The 16,341-nt window shown below is 34.4% G+C and overlaps 1 protein-coding gene across 1 annotated transcript in view; it reads left to right on the forward strand.

The window, feature by feature from the left end:
- ADAMTS19 (ADAM metallopeptidase with thrombospondin type 1 motif 19) overlaps window positions 1–16,341 on the forward strand; it is a 250,726-nt gene that overhangs the window by 52,072 nt on the left and 182,313 nt on the right. The window contains exons 4-6 of the mRNA XM_028103681.2: window positions 7,184–7,356; window positions 9,033–9,116; window positions 9,802–9,959. Of these exons, the coding sequence (XP_027959482.1) occupies window positions 7,184–7,356; window positions 9,033–9,116; window positions 9,802–9,959 (415 nt within the window). The remainder of the gene's footprint in view (window positions 1–7,183; window positions 7,357–9,032; window positions 9,117–9,801; window positions 9,960–16,341) is intronic.

Raw genomic sequence — 16,341 nt, forward strand, 5'->3', positions numbered from 1 at the left:
GCAGAGATGTCTGTGTTAGCAAGAACGGTAAGGAAAATGAATGATTTCTGTTATGTAAGTAGGACCTGAAAGTCATAGCCAACACTCAGAAAATAATTAGAAGTGTCCCTAGGAAAAAATTTTAGAGATTTAATCCAGACATCTCAGTGAATGGTCACTGATAGGAGAAACATTTCCAGTTAGAATCTGAGGAAATATGAATTTATACAAGAATTTTTGTTGTAAAGACATAAAAAGTTGACTTGCAGATTTAAAATTAGGTGTTAGTAGAGTTAGGGCCAAGATACCAATTCGAAAATTGGTTATGGTATTTGAGGCGAGTTTAGGTCTATGACTTGTGACAATTAGTAGCATTTGCAGCAGGCGTAGGTCGCTCCTGTGTCATCGCTTGCTTAGGGTGTTCAGATTCAGAAAGAATTACAATATATTTCTGTTTAAATATATTTATCTCAAGTTAATCCGCGATTTCTCTTTTCTTCCGTGAAAGCTCATGGTATCAGTCTGTATGGGAGGCATCTTCAGAAGGGGTTAAGTGGATCTCTGTGCCTCACTATTCACTGTACATGATTTAGTCAATTTAAGTGAGACACATCCCTCTTCTCTCTTTGAAGAAGTAAAGGCACCAAGGATATAAAACTGCTGAACAGAAGTCATAGCATTATGACCAAGCCAAAGAAAGTCTCTTGTGTTGAGGAATGATAGAAGCAACAACTTGGATTTAGTTCATTTAAGGAAATTGTCTTATATGAATTATACTAAAAATTTATGCTGTGCAACTTTCAAACCATAGTAAGTTCAGCTCTTCTAATTACTCATGTACAGGATGACACGAAGCAGGCTTTGTGTGCCATGGTGCACAGAAGAAAGGTTTCTAGAAAATTCTTAATTTTAATAGGTTTATGAAGCATAAACACACAGTTAATATTTGGCAAACATTGCTCATAAAGTTTCTTATTATGTTTATTTTTTAAGGCATGACCGTTAGGTAATTAGTTGACCTATTTGGGTCAGGCACTTGCATGCAAGGAGTATTAAGCTGCCAGTTGGATGATTCACCCAGTTTTCCTATTTCCCAATACTTTTTAAATTTAGGTCTAGAATTTAAAAAATGGCTTTAAAATTAACAATATGTGAAATAAAATATTGATTTACTTATACCAATATGTCTAATTGTAGCTCTTCCCCTTTTACTTCAGGCTGATGTATTAACATATTAAAAATTTGATTCAACTTTGGATAATGTTGCAGTATTTGTGCCATGGAATCAAAAAGTTTCCTTGTATTCACATTGGTCCTTGTACTATTCTTCTTCATCATTTTAATGCTTAGGTATATTATGTTTGTATGTATTGACTTCATGAATATTTTTTCTGAACAGGAAACTTCATCCTTTAGGATGACTTGCTGTGTTCCTCTATAAAAGATAATATAGAGAAGGCACATGAGGTTGAGAGCCAGAGGCCCCCCTAGATCCAAGGCGTAGCTTTTGTTTCACTCCAGCTCGGTACTCTTTGTCAGTTCCCTTAAACTTTTTAAAAATTTTACTTTAGTATAGTGCCATAGAATGTTACATTAGTTCCAAGTGATTTGACACTCCGTACCTTGCTCAGTGCTCACCACAGTAAGTGTAGTTACCATCTATACAAAGTCACTACGGTATTATTGACTATATTCCTTACACTGTACTTTCTTTTTATTTATTTGTTTGTTTGTTTATTTGTTTGTTTATTTGTTTGTTTATTTATTTATTTATTTATTTATTTATTACCTCTTAATCCCCTCTCCTATTACACCCATCACCCCACACCCCTTTCCTCTGGCAACCACCAGGTCATTCTCTGCATTTATGAATCTGTTTGTGAGTTTGTTTGTTTGTTTGTTTTTTGGTTGGTTGTTTTTTGTTCTCTTTTGTAGATTCCACATATATGTGAAATCATATAGTATTTGTCATTCTCTATCTGACTTACTTATCTTAGCGTAATGCCCTCTAGGTCCATCTATGCTGTCATGCATGGCAAGATCTCATTCTTTTTTATAGCTGAGTGATAGTCCATTGGATATATATCACATCTTCTTTATCCATTCATTTTTCCATGGACGCTTCGGTTGCTTCCATACCTTAGCTATTGTAAATAATGTTACAGTATCCATAGGGGTAGGTATATCTTTTCAAGTTTTCATTTTCTTTGAGTGAATACCTAGCAGCGTAATTACTGAGTGAGGTGGTATTTCTATTTTTAATTTTTTGTGGAACTTCCATACTGTTTTCCACTTTCGCACCTTAGCTTCTTTTTTTTTAAAAGATTTTATTTATTTATTTGACATAGACACAACAAGAGGGGGACCACAAGCAGGGGGAGTGGGAGAGGGAGAAGCAGGCTTCCTGTGGAGCAGAGAGCCCGATGCGGGACTCGATCCCAGGACACTGGGATCATGACCTGAGCTGAAGGCAGACGCTTAACGACTGAGCCACCCAAGTGCCCCGCACCTTAGCTTCTTTATTTGCAACACAAGCATGACCAGTCACTTCACAGGGATATAGAGCTAAATGGCACAGCTCTTATTCTTAAGAGGCAACCAATGTATTATTTTAGACAAACTGGTGAGTGCGTAATTATACTGTAGTATGGTAAGAACTCTGACAGAGTCAGTACACAAGAAACTGTTATCAGGGGACTGAGCCGCAAAGATCAAGCAAAACTTATCCTGATTACAGACTTATGTCTCTGGGAAAAAGGGAAACAGAGAGTGCAGATTCTGATATTGGACTTTGGAGTCTCCGCCTGTGTTCACAAACTTATGCTACCACTTCCTAGCTGTGTGACTTTGGAAAACCGACTTTCTCTCTCAAAAGCTTCATCTACAGTATACAGAATGGGGATAGTGATACCCGAACCTCAGAGCTATTGTCAGAATTAAATTAGATTACGTATGAAGGTGAAAAACTTGTGTGAAGTTTTTAGTGCATGCTGTTAGGCAGGGAAGAATATTTTAGGCAAAAGGAGCAATGCGTGCAAAAGTATGAAGGGAGGAGACAGCATCAATGGCGGGAAGCTGAAGCCAAATTGCTGCAGTGTGGACATGACATACAACTCTGGAAAGGTGGTCATGAACTGGATGCTGAAGGGACTTCATTGTGTGTGCTATGGTAAGGACTTTATATGGGAGCAAAAAGGTTTTAAGCAGGCAAGTGACATTAATATATATTAAATAACATTTTAGTAAAAACTTACGGATATGTTTAGGACTCACTGTTGCAAGAAGGAAATTTGTAGAACTGAAGAACACTGATCTATTTGAGGAGGACATGGAGATAACCTCTATTCTTAGAGTTAACTTAACCAGAAATAGTTTCCATATGCCATCCGTAACTGTTGTGGAGATTACTGTCACTATATGTCAGGCATTATGGAGAGCACACATTGAGCATTGGTGACTACACATTTTAAAATTTCTTCGCTAACTGGAAGTGTGTGGTATCAACTAGACAATGAAGCCATCAAAGAGAGCAACTTAATAAAAAGATTACTTCAATATGCATGATTCATATACAATGGTTAACTGGTATGATGGAGTCTGCCATTTAGTTGAGATTCTTAAGAAACGTTCTAGGGTGTTCCAGGTAGTCTATTTAAATATAATATGCAAATAAGAATGTAGCACCCTGGCAGATTGGAGCTAACACGGCTGTCACTAGCTGGGGTGATAAAGGAAACAAACTTTTTTCTCTCTCTTATTTTGTCTACTTAACCATTCTTTCTACTGTTCAAAAACCCCTCATTTTATAACTCTCCCCTTGGTTTCTTCTTGTCTTATTTTTCTTGCATCTCTGGCTCCTCCGTGGGCATATCTTCTTCCATATGTACACCCCCTAAATGTAAGCATTTCCTTGGGCTTCCTCCTTTTCTCTTTCTTGCACCACACAGTTTCCTAAGGGTGATATAATCCAAATCCATGGCTTCAACCTCACTTATACATTGATTAGTTCCAATGCCCATTTTAACCTCTCTTCTGTCAGGTGTTTTGTCACTGGTACTCAGCTGTCTCTCAGACACTTCAGACTTAATCGGTCTAAAGCTGAACCCATCATCTTCCTTCCCAAACTCCCCTGCTGATATCCTCCACCATCTATCTACCTAGTCACTCAAAAATAAAAACTAAACAACCCCCTACCCCCACACCAACCAAAACAAATGACAGCAACAAAGGAGAGTAATTCTAACAACCTCCCTTTTCTTCCCCTAAGTCTGATTAATTTTCCTTGTGATGATATCTACTTTCTAATATTTTGCCTATCTTTTCATCCTTTCTGTTCCTACCATTGCATGATTTTCACGTAGAAAGTCAGTGACATGTCCTTGTAAGAGAGCTGTATATATATTTCCCCCCGATGGTTAATTTGGTGTTGACCCTGCCAAGACAAATCTTTTCATCTACTTGCAGGAATGCCTCCTACTAAATATTACAAGTGCATACAACAATATACTAACTGTGAATAGGTTTGAGATTATGATTGGAAAAATTACAAAAGTCATTCCTAATTGTTACAGACCTCAAGATACAGATAAAACCAATTTCTTATGTTGTCTTTCACCAAGGTCTTTGGTTTTAATTACTAAATATGGATCCATAAAGTGAACTTTTAACTCTTGTGGTCCTGTTACAGATGGCTTCTGTTGTTTTTGTTCTTAAACATTGTTGTGCTTCATGACATAATGCCTTTTTAAAAAATTATTAAATAGGGAGCCTTTGCATTTGTGTTTATAACACTTTTGTTAATTTAGTTAACTAATTCTTTTTGGTAATTTGGGTAAAACTTTGTTCATTAAATAGATTTCAGTCTGGGTCACTGCTAGAAAGAAAAGGAGAAAGTATATATTACGAAGATATCTCAGAACAGTAGAGTTTCCAGCAATGGTAGTGGGATATAGTTCATGTTAGATCTCAGAGATTATTCAGTTGGCCCTAGAAGTCAGTAATAGAAGGGAAGCAGTAATGCAAAAATTCAAGGTATAAATTAATCCTGGCACCATGAAAAGATGTTGGAGGGCAAGAAAGGTGGAATAGATAGTCTGCAAAGTAGAATGGAATAGCCTTGAATTGAACTGACAGGTCAAGGCCACAGTACCTGGAACAGGACTCAAGGAAAGCAACTTACCAGAAGCTACCATCATGGGCTAGAACTGTGAGAATACATACTTTGAAATTCAAGACAAAGTTAGAGACACCCAGGAAAACATGACCAATTGAATATACATGTTTATCTCCATGGGACTCTACTAAACACCCATGTTTACTTCTAGGGATTCCATTAAAATTATAGTAAAGAATATAATCAAGATGTCAGCTCCCAAGTACAAGTTTGGGAAAGGAGGTGGTAGCAGTTTAGGAGCATCAACAGAATTTTGGTAAATGGCAAGGAGCAGAACAGGTAATCAATGATTTAACAATGCATTGTGGAGATGGTTGCCCAAGTGTAGAAATTAATTAAGACTAATTGAATTATACACTTCAATGGTTCCATGTGTTGTCATGTACATCATATCTCAATAAAGCTGTTAAAATAATAAATTCATTATTGAAGTATCACATGCATACAGGAAGTTGCACAAATGATGTGTCCAACTGCTAAATTTTCCGAAAAGGAAAAGGAAAATATCCCCAAATTTTCCCATGTAGTTAACACTCAGATCACAATATAGAAAATACTAGCGCCACAGATGTCCCCCTAATGCCCTTTCCTAAGCACTAATATCTCTTCCCCTGAGATATTTATTATGCTACTTGTAATATCACATCTTCCCAGTTTTTGTTTCTATAAATGGAGGCATATACTACCTACTCTTCTGTAATTGGCTTTTTTGCTCAGCATTATATTTGTGAGGTTCATCCATGTTCTTGCACATTGCAGTTGTTGGTTCATTTTCCTCGCTCTAGAACATTCCATTGTATTAATAGGCCAAGTTTTTTTCATCCATTATACTATTGATGGATTTTTTGAACCATTAAGAATAGTACTACTGTGAATAATTTGTACATGTGATTTTCATGCATTTCTGATGAGTATATATTTTAGATCATTGATCATTGGGTATGCAAGTGTTCAACTTTAGTAGTTACTGCTAGCCAGTTTTTCAAAGTGTTTATCCTAATTTAAACTCCCAGCCTGTATGTGTATAGAACTTCCATTTGTCCCAGCATTCTTGTCAACACTTAATATAATCATCTCTTTATTTTAGCCATTCTGGGGATTTTAGGTATTTTAATTAATTGTGGTTTTAATTTGCATTTCCCTGAAGACTAATGAGACTGAGCACCTTCTCATATGCTAATTAGCCATTTGGATGTCTTTTCTTCTGTGTGAGAAATGGCTGTTCAAGTCTTTTGCCAATTTTTCAGTTGGGTTATCTGTTACTTATTTAGAATAGCTTTTAATTTACTATGGAAACGTATTGTAACTATCTTTTCCCACTTGGTGGCATGCTTTTCATTCTGATAGTGGCATGTTTTAATAAACAAATTTTACATTTTATGTACTTAAATGTATAAATATGTTTATTTGTGGTTACTGCTTTTAGTTGGCTCTGTTTGAAGAATCTTTATTTCCCTAAGGAACTTCTACTGTGGGATCCCTGATGGAAGACAGAACCAAGTCTTTTGTAACCCATGCATAATGTTTTAGTAATTAAGGGCCTCTGCCTGAATTGAGGATGTGTGAGGCAATCACTTAAAGCAATTTCTGCAAGTAGACCTTTATTTTGTCACTGGTTTCAAAAAGAAAATTGTGATTTATTTTTATTGGGTTATTTTATTTTATTTACTCTGTGCTAGAAATTTGAGTAATGCAATCTTATTATAAGACATCAACAACACTAGAAAGTAGATGTCGTTGTTTTTCACTTTACAGATGAGGAAACCAGGGCTAAATGAGTGACATTAGTTTCCCAAGTGGCAGGGCTAATAAATGGTAGAAGTCTGGTCTGTTTGATCCAAAGTCATGCTCCAAAGCCAGATGTCCTTATAGATTCCATGTGTGCAGGGAACTTACTTGTTTTTTGCTCACCATTGTATCATCAGCAGCATATTTTGGTATTAAATTAACATTTCTTAGAATTATTGAAGAAATAGAAATTTTTTATTCGCTTTGTTAATATGGAGTCACAAATCCATTTCTCTGTTGCAGATAAAGGAAGACCTAGATCTAAAAAAAAAACAGAAAGTGGAAGAGGGAAACGATATTCATACAAATTACCTCAAGAATACAACATAGAGACTATAGTGGTTGCAGACCCAGCAATGGTTTCCTATCATGGAGCAGATGCCGCCAGGAGATTCATTCTAACCATCTTAAATATGGTAGGCAAACTTTAAAGTGCGCTTGGAATTTTTTCAAGAAAACTCTAAGGAAGAAATGTGTGAGTATAATGACATTCTTTAAAAATTAACTCATTACTATTCCTTTCTTTTATTGACATCAGTAAAAAAAAAATGTTTTGGGTATGCCAAATTGCTCCATCTCAAAAGAGATATCAAAATAATCATATCTTCTAGTAAAAGAAACCATTCTTGTTGTTGATTTTGATGTGGCAAAACTCTCTGTTATTCTTTTCTCCCTTTTTTTTAATGCCCTTCTTTTCATTCTCTTATAAAAGGCCATTTGCTGAAATTAGAAATGTTATACTTCTTTGTATGTGTGGCCCCACCCAAAGTATTATACATTATGAGGTGGCACAAAAGTGGAGGTTGGTAATCCACTGAGCTCTTACATAGGTATGTAAAATTTGATGTCAGATATAATCCTAGTTTGTGAGTAAGGCCTAATAGCAGATAGCTCAGTTTTTAAGCAGCTGGATCACATGTGGCTAAGTTCAGTTAACAATCTCTGGACTGCAAAAATCTAGTTTGTACCTAGCATCTTACAGATGTTTACTACCAAATGAATCCTTTGACTTAATTGCATACCCTGCTGGTTAAACCTCCTGCAAGGCAGAATTAGAAGGTTGGAGTGAAGAGTGGTTCTTAGGAGAGAATGAACATAAATAAAAGCCAAAGGCAAATGTCCATTTATGATTCCAGTTACCATATAAGGCAGGGTAGGAACCCCTGATTCAAGGGTAAATATATGATGTTTCACAAAATTCCATTTTTACTGTTTTTGCTCATTTTTACTATTTGGCTCACTTGAACAGTGAATATGAAATGACACTTCTGTCATTTCTATGTTCAGCTACCCCCAGAGTGCTCCACCAGCATTCTTTTACTGGGTTGACTAACATAAGCCTACCAAATTTAGTTTCTTCTACATAGTTCTAGATCTGAAAGTAGAGGTTTGGTTTTACATTCTATTAAAAATTAGATAAATACCAATACCAATACCATATTTTACAAAAAATCAAGGTACCATATAAAAATTCACCTTGCTTTCCAGCATTACTGTACATACCATGCTTTGGGAAAAACAGTTATAATGAGGATCTGATACCATTAATCAACAGTGGCCTGCAAGCTTGTCTTCCTGGGTAGCATTGAAGGGAAGAGCTTTGAAAACCCTTTTCCTTTTTGGCAGCTAGCTTGGGGAGAGAAAAAAAATACTCCAAGGAATGAATCGGGAAGTGGCATAATGCAAGCTCAGTTTTCAGGACTGTTTCTCAGAACAAAGGAGGACACTGGCATTTTGTGGTCTTAAGAAAAATTCTAGGGTTTAGTTACTAAAATGCTTGTCTTCAGTATTGTGAAAGGCCAACCTTCCCTCTGTATCCCACTGAAATGCCTAGACAGTCAAGGCTGTGATTAGTATCTCAGAAGCTAGGTCTAAATTTCTTGGTATTTAAAATGAATACCTAAGTTATTCTTGCCTATTAAGCTAATTTTAAAGTTACTTAAATGTTTTTAAAATATATATATTAATATATATATTTAATATTTATATATATATCTCAACTAAATTGAGACTTCTCCCATGTCTGGGCCTTAAGAAAAATAAATATGATTTTCAGTTTTATTTTAGGATTTTTATTTTTATTTGTTTTTAGGTTTTTAACCTTTTCCAACACAAGAGTCTTGGTGTGCAGGTCAATCTTCGTGTGATAAAGCTTATTCTGCTCCATGAAACTCCAGTAAGAAAGTCTTGAGTTTTTTGTTCAATTAAGTGGGTGAGAAGTTGTGTTCAGGTACTTTTAAGTAAAGTGAATGTGAGGAGTATGTTTTTTATTGACTTGAAAATCCAGAAATATCCACTAAGTCCCTTAAACTATACATGAAACTGGCCTTTAGATTTGGTTAATACCTCAGTTTTATTCTAAAAATGGAATGTCCTTAGTTTCCAAGGTTCCTGACAACAAACCTTTACTTTCCAAGATGTAATTTTTAAAAGTTATTTTTAATGACAGTTTTATTTTCTTATTTAAACATGTGCTTTTGAAACATTTTCTTATCTGTAATTCATTTTAGACAGAGAATATTCTGTGGTACTGTTTTAGTATGCTGCTTAACTAGATCTTTGGAAAACATTTGTTTCTAAATTGTAGAAATAATTAAGTCATTTAAGTCTCAAAGTTCCACATTCTTAATACACTGCTCTTCTTTTTCAGAATAGTATGGAACAGATTTTGTAGTTATTGTACCCTCACAAAGTTTCAAGATTTTTAGCTCAGGCTAAATTAATTCTGAATGTCTTCCAGGTTCTAATTAATGTTGTTATGGTCAGCAGTCTGCTTTAGTAATTCATGATGTCTCCTCAATTTTTAGTTTTTTGTATATCTGAGAATAATTTGCCTTAAAGTGAAGTATCTTCTTTTGCAGGCAGATCTATATATTGGGCACCATGGAGAGAAAATGCTAGAGAGTTTTTGTAAGTGGCAGCATGAAGAATTTGGCAAAAAGAATGATATACATTTAGAGATGTCAACAAGCTGGGGAGAGGACATGACTTCAGTGGATGCAGCTATACTTATAACAAGGTAAATTTTCCAAAGCCAATTAAATGACATTCCTAATTTGATGGCTGTGCTGTTAATTGGATTAATTTCTTCAGAGAATGCTTTTATTCCAGGTTTTGTGTTCCAAAAAACTTTTGGCATAATGATTTTTGTCATCTCCCTCAATTTATAATAACTGATTTCTGAACAGGCACATTTTGGATGGCATATTGACAAAACTTTTGGCTAGTTTAATCAAAAAAGATTTTTACCCTCAATTTCTGATATGAAGACATAGCCGTTGATGATGATAAGTGAACTTTGGTGGAACTTCAACAGTCATCACCATATGGATAAAGCACCCAATATGTTAAACTCAGCAACTGATAAACTTAATGTTACCATCTGAGAAAAAAGTTTCAATTAAATCTCTAGCTAATTAATTTTTGTTTACATTGTGAATGTCCCTACTACTAACACATATTTGTAATGCAACATTAAGGGTAAATATAAAAAGGTGAAATAATGAGTAACAATATACTCTATAAGAGCACTCTATGTTAGTAATAATAAATTTCTTGCTTAGAGTTATTAAAAACGACTAGTAATTCATTATTCTCTGGGAATTTAATTTTAGTATCAATAGTATTGACATTTCACATCACAGAATACATAGTAACATCTAACCATGATTTTCTGTATTGGGTCTATTGACTTCATGATAGCTTCTTGTTACTGAATTGTATAAAAACTATTCTAGTTATAAATTATTCATAAAGGTGAAAAAATATATTGCCAGAACACACTTGGACTTCCACTTCCAGCTATGTAGGTGGACCTGCTACTGGACTTATACAATAAACAATGATAAAACGGAAGAATATTCATGAATCAAATGCTTTAGTCATTGGAGCATGAGCAGTGCAATACTGCAATCTCCGAAAGAAGGAAAATTTATTAAGTGAGCCCCACAGTCAACCCAGCTTCTTGCTGGGACAATTCTTTGGTGCAGCAAGCTGGAATCTAGGTAAAGCACAGCAGTCCTGCTGAGGGTGCCATAGATGAGGGTCCCATGCAAGGAATGGTGCCAAGAAGTCCATGTGTAGACCATCTGTGAGTCCTTTGCAAGGCTGGTCTGAATATATATACATAGAAACTTTCCAAAAGAGTGCTATAGCTATGGAGGTTAGATTTTTAAAAGATGCTGGGAATTGAGTAGATTCAGGCTACAAGAGTGGAGCAAGTTTATCAATACCTTGTCATCACTCCTGGTACTTAGCTGAGAAAACAGGAAGGCCGAGCCTTCATAGTAGGGACCTTGATCTGGAGAAATGTCTACTCTGACCTACCCTAACAAAGCGTGAAACCAAACACCTTTAAGATAATTAGGGAAGATAGAATTTGGAGGTTGAGTGCCACCAATTTACAAAAGCTTGGGAATTATCTTGAACTTTAGATAGATCCTCCCTACCAAGGAATAAACTCAAACCTTGCTAAGTTCAGAGTGACCTGCCAGTAATTGAACTGCCTTCTGAAACAAGAGTCAGCCCTCTTCAGAGGAAGATAACAGAATCCTGAATCTCTCTATAACATTATCATCTACAATGTCTCAAACATAATAAAAATTAGCCAAGCAAAGAAACATGAAAATGTGACCCATGGCCAAGGAAAAGTAGTCAATAAAAACTGACCCTGAGATAGTTCAGATGTTGCATTTACTGATCAAAGTATTGTAATTGATATCTCAACAGAAGAGAATGAGAATGGGTAAGTAAAATTATTTGAAGATGTAATGGCAAAATTGTTTCCCAAATTGATGGGAAAAAAAAAACATAGCCCTTATATGGTTATAACATAACCTAGGTGTATCTTGGGTAAATGAGTGAAAACCAAAGATACCGAAAATAAGTTTTAAATTGGCCAGAGAAAGAGATATGTTACATAGAGGAAACAATGTTAAGATCGATAACTGACTTCCTATCAGAAAAAAATGAATCCAAAAGACAATAAAAATGGTATCTCTAATGTATGGGGTGGAGGGAAACCCTAGCAACAAAAATTCTCAATGAACTTTTTAAAAAGATTTATTTATTTGAAAGAGAGAGAGAGTGTGGAAGGAAGGGAAGAGGGAGAGAAAGAACCTCTGAGCATGGAGGTTGATGCAGGCCTGACTCCCTGCTGAACATTGAGCTTGATGCAGGGCTCAAAATCAGGACGCTGAGATCATGACCTGAGCTGAAATCAAGAGTCAGATGCTTAACTGACTGAGCCACACAGGTGCCCCTCTCAATGAATTCTTAAACGTGCTTTCTTAATCTATGAAAGAGTATCTACATATGTATATACAAAAAAATCTACAGCTAACATCACGCTTAATGGTGAAAAACAAATGTTTTCCCATTAGGATTGGAAGCAAGGCAAGGATGTCCATTCTTATACTTCTATTCAGCTTTGTACTGAGGATCAGAGCCAATATAATAAGGTGGGAAAAAGAAAAAGAAAGGTATATGTATTGGGAAGAAAAAATAAAAAGCATTTCTCTTCACAGATGATATACTCAGTACAAAGAAAATTTTAAGAAATAAAGCAGCAAAATTGCCAGAAGTTATAACTGGATTTTTCAAGGCCACAAAATATAAAGTCAATTTATAAAAACAATTTCATTTATATATAGTAGAAATGAACAGTTGGAAAAATTTTATGGTAACCTCCAAAACCATAAAAGATATAAGAAAAATAAAAATGTGTAAAACCTCTAAAATGATACCTCCATAGCACTGCTGAGAGAAATTAAAGATCTAAATAAAGGTTTTTTTATTTATTGGAAGACAAAATATTATCAAGATATCCATCTTCCTCACATTGACTGAGAGTCACTATAATCTCAATGAAGGTTTGTGCCAGCTTTTTTTTTTTTTTTTTTGTAGAAATTGGCAAGCTGATTCCAACATGTATTTGGAAAAAGAAAAGATATAGAAGAGTCAAAATAATTTTGTAAAAGAAGAATAAACTGAGTGGGCTTACATTATCTGATTTCAAAACTTATTATAAAGCTTTGGTTATCAAAACAATGGCGTTTGGGCAGAAACTGCGTAAAAATGAATGAAGTGGAATAAAGAATCTGGAAATATAGGGGCGCCTGGGTGGCTCAGTCATGAAGCGTCTGCCTTTGGCTCAGGTCATGGTCCCAGGGTCCTGGGATCAAGCCCCACATCGAGCTCCCTGCTCCAAGGGAGGCCTGCTTCTCCCTGTTCCACTCCCCCTGCTTGTGTTCCCTCTCTTGCTATGTCTCTCTCTGTGTATCAAATAAATAAAATCTTTTTAAAAAAATCTGGAAATATAACCATACATAGATGGTCAATTGACTCTCAAGAAACCCACCAATATAATTGAGTGATGGGAAGATAGTCTATCAGTGAGATGGCTTTCCAACATCTGGGTAACCATGTGAAAAAAAATGAATTTCAACCCTGCTTTACAATTTGTGTGATGTTAATTCATAACAGAGTGTAGAAAGCTACATGAAAGCTACAGCTATCAAACTCTTAGTAAAAAAAAAAGAAAGAAAAACGGAGAATATCTACATGACTATAGGGAGGATAATAATTTCTTGGATAGTATACAAGAAAAGCACTAATCAAAAATTCTTAAAAATAATCATTTGGACTTCTTCAAAATTTAAACCATCTTATGTCCAAAAGACATTGATATGAAAATGAAAAGACAAGCCCTGGATTGGAGAAAATAATGGCAATACTTCTGTCTACCAAAGCATTTTTATCGGAAATGTATATTTCTATGTATGTGTATACACATATATAGTATATAAGTAGAAAAAAAGTTTAAAACTCAGTAAGAAAGATGATCAAATAGAAATGACCTGTGTTTGTCCAAATATTAGCTGGTGATCTTGAATTGATTAAATGAGCTCTCTGAGTCTTGTCATTATCAACAAAATGAGGATAGTAGTACCGGGTCAAAAATATAAGACATCTTGTATAATATCTACCAAACAGCGAATGTTCAATAATTTTACTCCAAACAAATAATTGCGTAAGATCCTGTGTAGACTCGTACTCACGTGGAAGACCTACTATCAGAAAAAACATTTGTTGTATTATTATATTATAAATGTTTTTATATTTGTAATTTTGTCAGCCCATGGTTAAAATTCACTTTCCTTTTTTATAAAATGATAATTTTGTAACATTGTGTGTCAAGTATGCTCAAAAAAATTTAGAAAGAATTATAATTTCATCCCACATTATCTTAACACATTTAAGAATCATCTATTACTACTGTTAGGTATTCTCTAGAACATTTTATTTTGTCTTATATTGCTAGGGAAAACTAGCAACAAGGGAGGTAAGAAGGGTTAGTTAAGAGTGTGGCTTTTAAACCTTTATAACATATTAAAAAAAAATAGTGGACACAACAGTTTCTTTTTTCAGGACTTTGAAGAGAAAAGTGGCATTAGAAATGAGGAATGAAATTAACATCACAGTATTGGTGGGGCAAGACTTGCGTGTAGAGGGTATGATCCTAATATTATATATATTTTACATGTATTTAGTTATATACAATGTATTTAGTTATACAAATGCATAGGAAATAAAACTGGAGAAATAAACTTTAAAATGTTAACTATAAGTATTCCCAGATAGTGGGATTATAAGCTAAAATTTTAACTTTATTCTTGTATTTCTCAAATTTCTATAAGAAATACACATTTTAATGAGAAAAATATATGAATTAGTAATCAAATTATGAGTATCATCCTCTTCAGTCTCAGAAGCATTATTTTGAACACCTAACAACCATGAGAAGGAAGACAGATCTCATCAGGTGACAAGTATATAAAACTCATTTGTGGCTAATGCATCCTGACATGGTTATTTCTAAGGGGTCTTTTAGTTATGGATAGAAAATCAACATTTCATATAACACCCAGTGCTCCATTCAATACGGAGCACTGGGTGTTATATGCAAACAATGAATCATGGATCACTACATCAAAAACTAATGATGTAATGTATGGTCATTAACATAACATAATAAAATTAAAAGTAAAAAAATGAAAAAAAATCAACGTTTCATTGTCTAAACAGGATTTCTGTTCAAAACCCAATGCAGAAGCCTTTGCTGAGGGGTAAACTTTGCTATGGTTTTGCTGTCATTTCATGTTTTATGGAAAAAAAATCTTTGTACACCTCTTCAATCCTTAGTAGAAATGTTGATTTTAATTTTTTGTACTCTGATAGCTAGGACTTAGAATAAGACCTAATAGATTGCTTTTGATTTTTGGATCACATGGGAATAAATAGAAATAAAATAGAAAATAGAAAAATTTTTGGTTGAAAATAGAAAAAAACTATCAAAGGATATACACACATAAAATACTGGTACCTGCTGACTAATAATTCTTCTTTTATTTCCTCCTGGGAATCAGGCTTATTTGAAGGATCCCTGTTTCTCCATATCATTCCATATCAGTGCCGTAACAATGAAAATCACCCCACCAGAGGGAATGTGTTATGTCTATTCTAAGTGGCCTAGCACCCTTTGATCAGTAAAGTCTAAATTAAAGGTTTGAGTAATTAAAGTAGAAGAATCCCTTTTTAGTTAGTAAACATAAAGGTGATCAAATCTTTAGCTTTGTAAGGAAGTTATGAAAGATAAAATAAAAATTTAAACCTCCATGGATTCCATGATCTTGTCCACATGAGACAAGCTAGCCTCAGAATGACTAGTTTCTAATATATTCTTATCTTAGATAATTATTAAACGTTGTTATGTTATGTGAGCACATTAGGAAAGAATTTTAGATAGCTGTTAATTTGGGTTTCAAGTAAAACAAATAATGTTTTCATAAATCCAAACCTATCTGCTATAATAAATTTATTAAATTGTTCCGTGTGATACAATGAAGTAAATATTTTAAAGCTGACCCAGTGCTTATGGGCTCATAGTAACAGAAACACAAAACATGTCCTCTCAGCTGTCAACTCTATGATTTCTTAGTGTAACTATCACCTTTCTCCTTGAAATCGTGAAGAAGACATAAGTTTCTTTTGAAAATACTCTTAAATTTAGAGTTTAATTTTGTTAATGATGCTTTGCTTCTCATATTTACTGAAATGTTTTTGGTTTATGTGCATGCAGTACTTCTGAAAGTTAGTTTTAAACTAATGCCATTGGCAAGTAAGATAGAAAATTTAATAAGATATACAAATGGTAGAAATATATTAATTTGATACAACTCATAGAATAATTTCTGAATGAATCATTTATAGGTATATCCCAGGGCACTATAAAAGTGCACAGTGAGACTTATTCTCAGATGCATCTTCATTCTTGGAAATTAAAGGCTACATTTCATTTTTTTTCAATATAAATCAGAACTTGAACAGAATTTATTGGCCTT

Source organism: Eumetopias jubatus, unplaced genomic scaffold (genome assembly GCF_037043125.1).
Source record: "Eumetopias jubatus isolate StellerSeaLion01/CBP00866 unplaced genomic scaffold, mEumJub1_p1.0 scaffold_5, whole genome shotgun sequence".
Lineage (NCBI taxonomy): Eukaryota > Metazoa > Chordata > Mammalia > Carnivora > Otariidae > Eumetopias > Eumetopias jubatus.